Raw genomic sequence first — 13708 nt, 5'->3', positions numbered from 1 at the left:
CCTTGACTCCACTAGCCCCTAGAGCTCTATCTAACTCTCTCTTAAATCCATCCAGTGATTTGGCCACCACTGCCTTCTGTGGCAGGGAATTCCATAAATTCACAACTCTCTGGGAGAAAAAGTTTTTTCTCACCTCAGTCTTAAATGACCTCCCCTTTATTCTAAGACTGTGGCCTCTGGTTCTGGACTCGCCCAACATGGGGAACATTTTTCCTGCATCTAGCTTATCCAGTCCATTTATAATTGTATATGTTTCTGTAAGAACCCCCTCATCCTTCTAAACTCCAGTGAATTCAAGCCTAGTCTTTTCAATCTTTCCTCATATGACAGTCCTGCCATCCCAGGGATCAATCTCGTGAACCTACGCTGCACTGCCTCAATCACAAGGATGTCCTTCCTCAAATTAGGAGACCAAAACTGTACACAATATTCCAGATGTGGTCTCACCAGAGCCCTATACAACTGCAGAAGAACCTCTCTACTCCTATACTGAAATCCTCTTGTTAAGAAGGCCAACATTCCATTAGCTTTCTTCACTGCCTGCTGTACCTGCACGCCAACTTTCAGTGACCGGTGTACAAGGACACCCAGGTCTCGCTGCACCTCCCCCTTACCTAACCTAACCCCATTGAGATAATAATCTGCCCCCTTGTTTTTGCCGCCAATGTGGATAACCTCACATTTATCTATATTATACTGCATCTGCCCACTCACTCAATCTGTCCAGGTCACCCTTCAACCTCTTAACATCCTCTTCATAGTCCACCCAGCTTTGTGTCATCCACAAACTTGCTAGTGTTGCTCCTAATTGCCTCTTCCAAATCATTAATATATATGGTAAACAGTTGCGGCCCCAACACTGAGCCTTGCGGCACTCCACTCGCCACTGCCTGCCATTCTGAAAAGGACCCGTTCACTCCTACTCTTTGCTTCCGGTCTGCCAACCAATTTTCTATCCATGTCAACACCCTACCCCCAATACCATGTGCTCTAATTTTAGTCACCAGTCTCCTGTACGAGACCTTATCAAAGGCTTTCTGAAAGTCTAGATACACTACATGCACTGGCACCCCTTCATCCATTTTACTTGTCACATCCTCAAAAAATTCCAGAAGATTAGTCAAGCATGATTTCCCTTTCATAAATCCATGTTGACTTGGACTAATCCTTTTACTGCTATCCAAATGCCCCATTATTACCCCTTTAATAATTGACTCCAGCATCTTTCCCACCACAGAAGTCAGGCTAACTGGTCTGTAATTTCCCGTTTTCTCTCTTGCTCCTTTCATGAAAAGTGGGATAACATTAGCTATCCTCGAACCTTTACTCAGTACTTTGTTGAGGCACCTTTGGCAGCGATTACAGCTTCAAGTCTTCTTGGGCATCATGCTACAAGCTTAGCACACCTGCATTTGGGCAATTTCTCCCATTCTACTCTGCAGATCCTCTCAAGCTATGAAAAAGTTACTTTTATAACAACTTAACAGGTTCGCTTCTTAATAAACAGACAACACAAACGTTCGGTAGACCAGTTCAAAACTTTACTTATTATCGGCCGATGGAAGGGAGGAATAACTCTAGACAAGTGACCAATATAGACACTTCACCGTCCTCAGTCCACGTCTCTGAACAACAGAATTACATCGTATTATATAGTGTTTTTTTGTCACCCTAGCACATTCCACAGACATTAGTCATGGTCAGAGGTACAGCAGAATAAAGGTTTCTACAGAATGCATCACATCAAAGGCATTTTGTAACAATCCCTTAGATCAATCTAGCTTCTCCTCTCTCGTCACCTCCTCCCTCATAAACATCGGACATTTGGTGCCAGGCATTTTACATCAAAGAGATCAATCTAGCTCCTTCTCTGCTTCCTCTCTCGTCACTTGGGAGACAATGTTATAGTATTTATTATCTCAATACACCGCAACCTGAGGCAGGCCTAGACTTTACTTTCTGTAATAATCTATTGGAGAAAAGCCCAATTTGGGACTAAATATAAGCTGTAAGCTAGCCCAGGAACCAATTTAATATCTTCTTATATTTTTAACATAATTTGGCCTTATCAGCTCTGTCGGGTTGGATGGGGAGCATCGATGCACAGCTATTTTCAGAGATGTTCGATCTGGTTCAAGTCGGGGCTCTGGCTGGGTCACTCAAGAACATTCACAGACTTGTCACGAAGCCACTCCTGCATTGTCGTGGCTGTGTTGTTAGGGTTGTTGTCCTGTTGGAAGGTGAACCTCCGCCACAATCTGAGGTCAGAACGCTCTGGAGCAGGTTTTCATCAAGGATCTCTCTGCACTTTGCTCCGTTTATCTTTCCCTCAATCCTGACTAGTCTCCCAGTTCCAGCCGCTTAAAAACATTCCCACAGCCTGATGCTGCCACCACCATGCTTCACCGTAGGTATGGTATTGAATCGAATTGAATCCTTCATTGGCCAGGTGATGAGCTTGTGCCTGGTTTCCTCCAGATGTGACGTTTGGCATTCAGGCCAAAGAGTTCAATCTTGGTTTCATCTGACCAGAGCACCAGAGAAAACAACCCCTTTGGCAAACTACAAGCAGGCTGTCATGTGCCTTTTACTGAGGACTGGCTTCGGTCTGGCCACTCTACCATAAAGGCCTGATTGGTGGAGTGCCACAGATACAGTTGTCCTACATGAAGGTTCTCCCATTCCACAGAGAAACTGTGGAGCTCTGTCAGATTGACCATCGGGTTCTTGGTTACCTCCATGACCAAGGCCCTTCTCCCCCGAATTGCTCAATTTGGTTGGACGGCCAGCTCTATGAAGAGTCCTGGTGATTCCAAAGTTCTTCCCTTTAAGAATGATCAAGACCACTGTGCTCTTCGGGGCCTGTAATACTGTAGAAATTGTTTTATACCCTTCCCCAGATCTGTGTCTCAACACAATCCTGTCTCGGAGGTCTACGGACAATTCCTTTGTTTTCATGGCTTGGTTTTTGCTCTGACACGCACTCTCAACTATGGGACCTTATATAGACAGGTGTGTGCCTTTCTAAATCATGTCCAAACAATTTAATTTACCGCTGGTGGACTCCAATCAAGTTGTAGAAACATCTCAAGGATAATCAATGGAAGCAAGATGAACCTAAGCTCAATTCTGAGTGTCATAGCAAAGGGAATGAATACTTATGTAAATGTGATATTTCAGTACCCTGAACCAGAGTCAGGATTGAACTCGGGTCTCTGGTGCTGTATGGCAGCAATGCTACCACTGCGTCACTGTGCCACCCAACTCTGATAGTGATGAACCTTTGGAATTCTATGTCCAGGAAGACTCTGCAAAGTTTATTCAAGATAGAGATGGATAGCTTTCTGGACATGAAGAGAAATGCAGGAAAATGGTCCTATGGTGTTAGTTATGCCAAGGAATGGATGAGGAAGAAGGAGGTCAGAAACAATCTACTGCTCTTTACTCTTATGATATCTTCTTATACAAACTTAGGTAGGATACTTAGTCGTCATGAACAAGGTAGGGTACTCTTATGATTCTATGACTCTAATCCATCTAATTTTACCTGGACACAAAGTGCTGGAGTAACTCAGCAGGTCAGGCAGCATTTCTGGGGAACATAGATAGGTGATGTTTTGGGTTGTGACCCTGCTTCAGACCTCAATCAAGAGTCAAGAGAGTCAAGAGTCAAGAGTCAAGAGTCAATTTAATTGTCATTTGGACCCCTAGAGGTCCAAACGAAATGCCGTTTCTGCAGCCATACATTACACACAAATAGACCCAGACACAACATAATTACATTTTACATAAACATCCATCACATAGCTGTGATGGAAGGCCAAAAAAAAAAAAACTTATCTCTCCACTGCACTCCCCCCCCCCCCCCGATGTCAGAGTCAAAGTCAAAGCCCCCGGCTGCCGATGGCGATTGTCCCGCGGCCATTGAAGCCACGCCGGGTGGTGCGAGGTCGCACACCGGGTCTTGGTGTTGGAGCCCCCGGCGTGCGCTCGCAAAGTCCCGCGGCCATTCCAGCCGCGCGGGGCGGTGTAGTGAGGCCCCGCTCCAGGAGCTCTTCAACCCCGCAACACGGGCGGGAGAATTCGCCGTTGCAGGAGCCCCGAAAAGCGGTCTCTCTCCAGGGATCCGCGGGCTCCCGGCGCCGCTGTCCGCAGACCCGCAGCAGCAGCCTCCGACTCAGCAGCGGCATCGGCAGCAGCAGCAGCAGCAGCAGCAGCAGCAGCAGCAGCAGCAGCAGCAGCGCTCCTCCACCGCTCCAACCGCTCCGGACTCGGCCAGCCCCGCGACGGCGACGGTGAGTAGCACCAGAGTCCCCGGCTTCTTCCTGTTGGAGGCCGCTCCTCGTTGCGGCCCCAACGACAACGGAAACCCGACGAGAAAAAGGTCGGGTCTCCAGTGCAGGGAGAGATTTAAAAAGTTCCCCCCCCCCTCCCACCCCCACCCCCATCCCCCCACACACACACCCCAACAAAAAATAACAAAAACTACATTAAAACACAGACAGAAAATAATAAAAACGCGGACAGACTGCAGAGGCCGCTGCTGGCCAGAGCCGCGCCGCCTACCGGATATCGCCAATCAATCCGTTTGCAGTGTACAGTTACATGATAAGGGAATAACGCTTTGTGCAAGGCAAAGCCTGCAAAGTCCGATCAAGGATAGTCCAAGGGTCACCAAAGAGGTAGATAGTAGTTCAGCACTGCTCTTTGGTGGTGGTGGGATGATTCAGTTGCCTGATAACAGCTGGGAAGAAACTGTTCCTGAATCTGGTGGTGTGGATTTTCACACTTCGATACCTTTTGCCTAATGGGAGAGGGGAGAAGAGGACATGGCAGGGGTGCGATGTGTCCCTGATTATGCTGCTGGCCTTGCCGGGGCAGCATGAGGTGGAAATGGAGTCAATAGAAGGGAGGTTGGTTTGTGTGACAGTCTGGGCTGCGTCCACAATTGTCAAATGCAAAGTCTGCAGTGTGCCCAATATTGCTGTTAGGTCTTCCCACATATCCCTTCCCTATTTTACATCCACACAGTGTATAAAACCCTGTTCAAACTCCTTTCAGTAAATGCAATTTTACTCTCATGGACAACTCCTTGTAGAACAGTCAGCAAATGCGCAATAAACATCGGTGAAGTGAATTGTGCCATAGGATAGCGATGGAATGTTACTATCTATCAATACATAGGAATGGGCAGTGCTGTTGTAAAGCCCAAGCAAAGACCTGAAACATACTTGTAATGACCAGGATCACAGGCACAGGGAACTGTTGACAGACTCAGTGCCTTGGTTTGAAGGGAAATAGAATGGTTACTTTTAGAAGACTGGGTTTCAGAACTGTTTACAAACCAGTTGGCCTTGAATAGCTTAAACTCTATTTGCCCTCTGTTTAACCAGTAGCGGTAGGATATGGTCCACATAGAACACAGGAGACATTAGTGCAAGCGTTTATTGAAAGCTCTCTATTGCTGGAGTTTTCTTCATCAGACTTTTAGAGGTAATATTAGACTGGGCATGGTCTGTTGCATTACTTCTGTAACGGAGGTGGGGAAAGGAAGATGCCAGGTGGGGAACCATGGGCATGGTGCCATGGGAAGGTGGAGGTGGAATGTGCCTGGGCTGTATGAAGTGTATGAAGAGCGTGAGGCTGGAGAGGTGACTTTGCTTAGCCTTGGTCAGCTCCATTGACGGGGTCAACAGCATTGGGCCAGGAATGGGAAAGGAGAACACTGGCAGAGAGGAAGGACCCACCTGTGTGCCAAATCACGCCCGTGGATCCTGTTCCCACCATTATCCCTATTCTGTGAGAAGGATGGAGGGGGCGGAGGTGGTAACACAAGGCTGAGGCCATTCCCCCGATCACTTTACCAAGCCCTGATGTGTGGTCCCGGATCAGAGGAGGAACTGTGCTTTTAATCAGAAAACTGACACCTGTTTTCTCACCCTCTGCTATAAACACGAGTCAGGCCAACCAGTAGGACTGGTTTTCCTGTTGATACAAGGAGCTGGTTAACAATTAACCATTTGTCCTACTGCCACTGTAAAGATTTAAATAGTTAAGACATTGCACTAGCACCTGAGGCAGAGCCAGGTACATCCCTTTTATTTTAGTCTTCTATTTCCTGCACTGGATTTCCTGCACAATATTTATAGAAAATAAATAATTTTCTCCAGTGAAGTTTGGTGCCTGATTGTAAAAGCCCGGTGCCTTGTTTACAATGAACATGTCGAATACACCATCTGCAGTGATCAGGTAAACTAGCATTTTATGTTAAGTATAAAGGATGCAAATTAACAAGCTCCTTGTTGTTTTATTCATAACTGTGGCCAATCAAATTAAAGGAAGTGAAGGCGGGGAAACTCCCCATAGAAGGCAAAGTCCTTAAGAGGCCTCTGAATTATTTAAATTACATCTGGCCCAATTTGTCTCATCTGGTCACGCAGAAAAAGGGATAATCCGAATCGTGAAACGACCTGCCCACCCACTATTACAGGGTGCTCTGTATCCATAGGTTAATCCATTGCCCGAATGCCATTGGGGAGACACATCAGGACCTGCTTCAGGTAAGTTCCACAACCCTTCAATTGCTCACACCTTCTGCTGCACTTGTCCTGACCCAGTCTTAGTAGTTTGTCTGTCAATATCCTGTTGTCTGTTCAACAGTTCAAGAAGCTTTCGAAATTTTGATTTAATAAAAGTTGGCTCAGAAGTTGGTGGAGTAACGTCTAAGTACTTCGTCAGTCAGGACAGGTAGGTTGTGGGAAGAGTTAGCTGTTTTCTCTCTGCATAATAGGGTGGGAGTTATCTTGGAGAGGATCACAGTTAAATAGATGTTACTGGGTTCAGAGTGTGAGTGTGAGGTGGGGGTGGGTGGGGGGGGGCAACTCTGTTTAAAAGGGCAACTCTGACCACTACAATTCTCAACTTTCAAGAATGTGGTGCATCTATGCCGTGATTGATGCTGCCGGACCTGCTGAGTATTCCAGCATTTTTGGTTTTTATTTATGTTTTTGACAAGCAGTGATTAAAGTAGTGCATGGAGATGTAATATAAAGGGTCTTCCTGCAGGCATTTGATAAAATCCCTCGTAAGACATGCCTGATTCTGAGGACAGGTCAATGACCTGACCAGGAAGTTGACTGTATGACAAGTGACAGAGATTAGGAGTAAAAGGGCAGGTGTTCGGATCTGAGGGATGCGACTGGTGGGCCGGGCAAGGATCTGTGTTGGACCACAATGTACAGAATAGCTTTGGTGACAAGGATAGAAAGACCTTTGTTTCCAGTTGCACAGAATGAATTCAATGTGCAGTGTGGAGGAGAGGATTATAAATTGGGGGCAAAAGTAGCAAATTGTTTTAAATGTAGGTACACTTAAGTTGTTGACTTTTAAAATATTGTGAAAGTACTTTCTAAAGAGTGAAACATTGGTGATGGTGGGACAACTGTGAGCCTTCAGGAGTAGGGTACAGGCGAAGGAGAATGCGGAAGGGGAATCCATGACTATGAATCATTAATAAATCACGAAGTATGCATGAAATCGTTGAAAGGGGCAGGGAATGGCAATCTTTGTCCTAGACAACTGTTTGAAGGGAGTGGAAACATTGCTACAATGACACAGAGTTTTGGATAAATCGCACCTGGAGTACCTGGTCTCCACATCTTCGGAGGGATAATTTGATTCCAGTTCAAGAGAAAGGTTGGTTATTATAATGCTGCACAGACGCCAGAATATTATTTATGGAAAGAAATTGCAGAATCCAGGGCTGCATTTCCTGAAACCTTGGAAGGTGCTTTTTGATGCTTTTTCTATCACATAAAATGGGTAATAAATGGGATGATCGGAATAATGATTTCTGCTGTTTGGTAATTTTAGAACTAGAGGTGTAATGTAAGAAATCAGACTAGTTCTCTCTGGGGTAAAGTTTGGGAATATTTTCCGCATGCAGAGGAGGTTTTGAATTTGTCTCCGGAAGTGGCAATTGGCGCTTGTCAAATTATTTATTTTAAACTAAGATTGATGCATTTCCGTGGTGAAATATTTGAAGTAAAATTTGGCAAAAGGTGGTGACATGGAACAAGGTCAGAGGTCAGTCGTGATATGAGTGAAGTGTGGAGCAGACTCTAGGGGTCTCCTCAGTTCCCATTCCCCATGGTCTTACTGCCAGTTGTGTGATTTGGATGAACATTTGTCCCCCGCCAGCTGACAGCGGATTATATTGCCACAGTCCAACTAATTGTTAACTACTGGGCACACCTTGCACGCCTGGCCTCCTCTTGCCCCAATATGCGTCCGGTGTCATCTAGCAACAATGCAATCAGAAACACTATGACCGCCCAATGCTGCCGAGAGCTCCTACTGCCGTCCCCCCCCCCCCCAGAAGGTCGTGACTGAAAGGAGTAATGGCATCAATTTCCCCGTGGTTTAACCCAGATCCATTGATCAGTATGGCAGAAACTTGGCTAGGAAGTGAGGCAGTATGCTGAAGGGTACGCTGACACAGATATAGCTCCAAAGATGTGGCTTTGGTTTCCAATTCGCGGGTGTGCATTCACTGTCTTGGTTGATCTCGTTCTCCAGTTTGAAAATAATTTGAAAATAAGAATTTGAAAATTTGAAAATGAGAATTTGAAAATTTGAAAATGAGAATTTGAAAATAGATTTCAGGCCAGAAAGCAAGTCTTCAGTCTGGGTTCTTGGATTCCTTTAACATAGTGGTAAGGATATCCTCTTGCTATTGAGGATCTGTTGGGCCTTTGTGGTTTGCAGTTCCTGTTCATCCAAATGCAAATACTGTTTTGTGGTTGTAACACATGAGTAGATAATACCTTTGCGATGAGCGGTTCCGTCTCACAGTTGAAGGAGGTGAAAGAGGGGAGGTGACAACTGAACAAAAAAGACCAGCTTGTTGTGTGGTGAAGGAGAGGGTCAAGCATAATATTTCTGGACTCACCTGCAGTCCTGTTCACTGCCCTGTCAACGATCTGGTAGCAAGAGTTGCTCAAGTCGTAGGGGTGAAGTTACTTCAGAGCATAAGCCAAACTCAGAGAGACCATGCCATGTTTACCCACTGTCTTTTCTTCATCTTCTTTCTCAGCCCAGCTCGGAAATCCATTCAAGAGTCAAGAGTGTTTTATTGTCATAAGTCCCAAAATGAAATTCTTACTTGCTCTGTAAACAATATAATAAATGAGAAAACAAGTTCAGTGTATATATATAGTTATATATTTATATACACACACACACACATACATTCACATAAAAACAAATAAACAAACATACAATACCAATTCCCCCAAGTCTATGTGGTTCAGAGCTTATTTTGTGGTTGCAGTGTTTAATAGCCTTGTGGCTGTAGGGAAGAGGCTGCTCCTGAACCTGGACGTTACACTTTTCAGCCCCCTATATCTTCTTCCCGATGGCAGAAGTGAAATGAAAGTGTGACCAGGGTGGTGCGGGTCCCTGATGATGCTGGCTGCCTTTTTGAGGCAGTGACTCCTGTAAAATCCTTCAATGGTGGGGAGGTCAGTACCAGTGATGGACTGGGCAGTGTTCACCACTTTTTTTTGCAGTCTTCTTCCCTCCTGGGCATTCAAGTTGCCGAGCCCAGTTGCAACCAGTCAATATGCTCTTTACTGTACACCTGGAGAGGTGTATCTGTAGAAGGATACCTTCAGTTGTATTTCTTCAATGCCTGCTGATTTGCTCGGTATTCTGCCCCCCAACTCCCACCATCTATCATTATAGATGAGTTAGTTTCAAATACCTCTCCAAATTAGCAGCTCATGGGTTCAACTCATCCTATTGCACAGTGTGGGTTAGTTGTGGAATTTGGGGGAAGTTAATAAATGTATAATTGCATTAGATTAGTGTAGGATTAGTGTAAATGGGAAGTTGGTGGTTGGTACAGACTTGGTGGGCCGAAGGGCCTGTTTCCATCTGTATCTCTCTCTCTGGTAGCTGAGCTTCACTAGCCATTGTTTGAGGAGGAGGGTTAATCTGTCTCTTGCTGCTTGTTCAGGAGAATGGAAGCTCTCCCTCGGTACCAAGGAGATCAAGGTGTTTCTTCACTCTTGAGGTCAATAATAAAAGGCAGATTACTTCACGATGCATCTCATTGCTAATGCGTTTGATGTGTCCTCAATCTGAATGCAACATTTCCTACACTGCAGTTGTAGCTTTCCTTCAAAAGGGGCAATGAAGCCAATAGGAAGAAACTACAGATGCTGGTTTACACCGAAGATAGACGCAAAATGCTGGAGTAACTCAGCGGGACAGGCAGCATCTTTGGATAGAAGGAATGGGTGACGTTTTGGGTTAAGAATAAGGAGTAAGCCATTTAGAATGGAGACGAGGAAACACTTTTTCTCGCAGAGAGTGGTGAGTCTGTGGAATTCTCTGCCTCAGGGGGCGGTGAAGACAGGTTCTCTGGATGCTTTCAAGAGAGAGCTAGATAGGGCTCTTAAAAATAGCAGAGTCAAGGGATATGGGGAGAAGGCAGGAACTAATTGGGGATGATCAGCCATGATCACATTGAATGGCGGTGCTGGCTCGAAGGGCCAAATGGCCTACTCCTGCACCCATTGTCTATTATCTATTGTCTATTGTCCCTCCCCCTTAAGTCATAAGATCATAAGTGATAGTATAGGATTTGAATACAGATGCTCCCCGATTTGCGATGCTTCGAGTTACGATATTTCGACTTTCCGATCGGCAAAGGCAGCGAGCCGCACGTCACTTCCGGTCACGTGATCGCATTGTATTAAATGCATTTTCAACGCGACATTTTCGATTTACGATGTGTTTATCGGAACGTAATCCCATCGTAGGTCGAGGAGCAGTTGTACAGGAGTAAAGTGGTCCTTCTGCAGTTGTACAGGGCCCAGGTGAGACCACATCTGGAGTATCGTGTGCAGTTTTGGTCTCCTAACTTGAGGAAGGACATCCTTGCTATTGAGGCAGTGCTGCGTAGGTTCACAAGGTTAATCTCCGGGATGGCGGGACTGTCATATGAAGAAAGATTGGAAAGACTGAGCTTGTATTAACTGGAATTTAGAAGGATAAGAGGAGATCTTATAGAAACGTATAAAATTATAAAAGGACTGGATTCAGATTCAGATTCAGATTCAATTTTAATTGTCATTGTCAGTGTACAGTACAGAGACAACGAAATGCATTTAACGAAATGGACAAGCTGGATGCAGGAAAAATGGGGGGGCAGAAGGCAGGGGATTGATAATTATCTAAAATTGGAGAATTCAATGTTCATATCGTTGCGTTGGGTTGTAAACTACCTGTGATATATAAGGTGCTGTTCTTCCAGTTTGCATGTGGCCTCACTCTGGCAATGGAGGAGTCCAAAGATGGAAAGGTCAGTGTGAGAATGGGAATGAGAGTTACAATGGTTACTAACCTGGAGACCCTGCAGGCCTTGGTGCGAGAGGCGAGGGAAGGCTGAGAAGGAAATATAATGAATGCCGGCAAGTGGGGTTAGTATAGGCCGGCATGATGGTCGGTACAGGCACAAAGGGCCAAAGAGCCTGGTTCTATGCTGTACAATTCCACGACTCAAATCAGAGAGTGATGCAGCATGGAAACAGGCCTTTCAACCCATTGTATTTGGGCTGGCCATCGGTTTTCAAATCCTATATTAATCCCACTTGTAATCTCCCCTCAACTTCAATTTGCAACAGCCAATTAACCTGCCAACCAACACAGCCTGTGGGGTACGGGTGGGACCAGAGCCCCAGGAGGAAACTCACATGGTCGCAGGGGGGAAAATGTGCAAATTGCACACAGACGCAGAACCTGGGGTCAGGATTGAACCCAGATCACTGCACTCATGGGGCTGTAGCTTTACCACTATACAACCCCTCTCACACAATCACTCCCGCAATCTACCCTCAGCTACTCCACACCACGTTTGGCACTTTGTTTAAGCAACAATACGCCCAAAGTAGGCAGTTCAGAGACGTGAACAGACTGAGATAATACAACAGACAGTAGGTGCAGGAGTAGGTCATTTGGCTCTTCAAGCCAGCACCGCCATTCAATGTGATCATGGCTGATCATCCCCAATCAGTACCACGTTCCCGCCTTCTCCCCATATCCCCTGACTCCGCTATCTTTAAGAGCCCTATCTAGCTCTCTCTTGAAAGTATCCAGAGAACCGGCCTCCACCGCCCTCTGAGGCAGAGAATTCCACAGACTCACAACTCTCAATGAGAAAATGTGTTTCCTCGTCTCCGTTCTAAATGGGTTACCCCTTATTCTTACTGAACTTTCGAAAAATGTGAAGCGATTTTATTGAAACCTGTAATATTTTGAGGCAGAAACAAGGAACTGCAGATGCTGGTTTACAAAAAAAAAAGAAACAAAGTGCTGGAGTATCAGGCAACATCTCTGGAGAACATTGATGTGTGACATTTCAGGAAGGGACCTTTCTGATTGTGAGGCGGGGTGGGGGGAAGAAAGCTGGAGGAAAGGAGGGGCAGGACAAAGCCCAGCAGGTAATGTTGAAACATGGTGAGATGTCCGATAGGCAGGTGGTTGTGAAAGTGTGAAAGTGGTCCATTCATGGAGAGGCTAAATGGACGTGATGTTGCTGTTTCTAACATCACTGTTTAATCTGTGATGACTAGACCGGCCCCAGCGTAATACAATGGTCGAGAGGAATGACACATCCACACCACACATAGTCTACACAGCAGTCTGCAAATCATGAATCTTCACCCATCCTTGCCATAAAGTCACAATCCAAAGTCATACAGCACCTTGCAGTGTCTCATAGATCCACAGACCCTCCCACACAATATTGATTCCCAGCCTCAAATGCATCTGCTGTTTGATGTCAGCTGTTATTTATATATTCCACATGCAGTGTGGGGATATGAAATATTAGATTAATGCCTTTTCGTTTGCAACCACTCCCTCTGGAAGTGTAAAATATTGCTCAACAAGTTCACTTAACATCTCATTACTCAATGAAACAGGAACTAAATCACCATGTGCAAATAATGCAAGTCAAATATTTTTGCCACGTAGCACTCTGAAATACAATTGCTGAGAGATGTGTTGCGTGCAGAATTTCCTCAGGGACAGGTCTGTGTGAAGCATAAACATCCTATTTCAATCCTACCAGAGTGTGGTAGATACAAAAAGCTGGAATAACTCAGCGGGTGAGGCAGCATCTATGGAGAGAAGGAATTGGCGACATTTCTGGGTCAAGACCCTTCTTCAGACTTTTTCTTTCGAGACCCTTCTTCAAGACTTTTTTCGAGTCTTGTTACAAATGTTGACATCGCTGTCATCGTCCGTCCTGAAAAGGACGCATGCTTTCGGCGACAATCAGTGGAAGCCACAACTTGTTGCAATAGATGATGGTGGTAGCAGAATTAGCTCAGGATACTTCCAGTTTCCAGCACCACGATGTGGACGCTTCTGCTATGGGGCGCTTCAGACTGATGTCAGGGGAGGGGGGTAGGACAAAGAAAGAATGTAGGTGGAGAGAGTGGGACTAGTGGGAGGACTGGGAAGGGGAGGGGATGGAGAGAGAGAGCAAGGGCTACCTTAAATTAGTGAAGTCAATGTTCATACCGCTGGGGTGTAAACAACCCAAGCGAAATATGACGTGCTGTTCCTCCAATTTGCGCTGGGCCTCAGTCTGACAATGGAGGAGGTCCAGGACAGAAAGGTCAGATTGGGAATGGGA

The 13708-nt window shown here is 45.6% G+C and overlaps 1 protein-coding gene across 10 annotated transcripts in view; it reads left to right on the top strand.

Annotated features, from left to right (window-relative positions):
- Nucleotides 1–4642: 4642 nt before the first annotated feature.
- The window catches only part of LOC129705889 (ETS homologous factor-like), a 55017-nt gene continuing 45951 nt past the window's right edge, over nt 4643–13708 (top strand). For 3 of the 10 annotated variants that reach the window (XM_055649762.1, XM_055649761.1, XM_055649770.1), the window contains exons 1-2: nt 4643–6249; nt 6509–6560. In XM_055649762.1, the coding sequence (XP_055505737.1) occupies nt 6215–6249; nt 6509–6560 (87 nt within the window). In that variant the 5' untranslated portion in view covers nt 4643–6214. The other 7 variants (XM_055649771.1, XM_055649766.1, XM_055649769.1 and 4 more) reach the window with 6 other exon arrangements.

The sequence above is a fragment of the Leucoraja erinacea genome, chromosome 18, assembly GCF_028641065.1.
Source record: "Leucoraja erinacea ecotype New England chromosome 18, Leri_hhj_1, whole genome shotgun sequence".
NCBI lineage: Eukaryota > Metazoa > Chordata > Chondrichthyes > Rajiformes > Rajidae > Leucoraja > Leucoraja erinaceus.
Note: the sequence above shows the minus strand (reverse complement) of the source record. Positions and strands in the feature narration are given on the sequence as shown.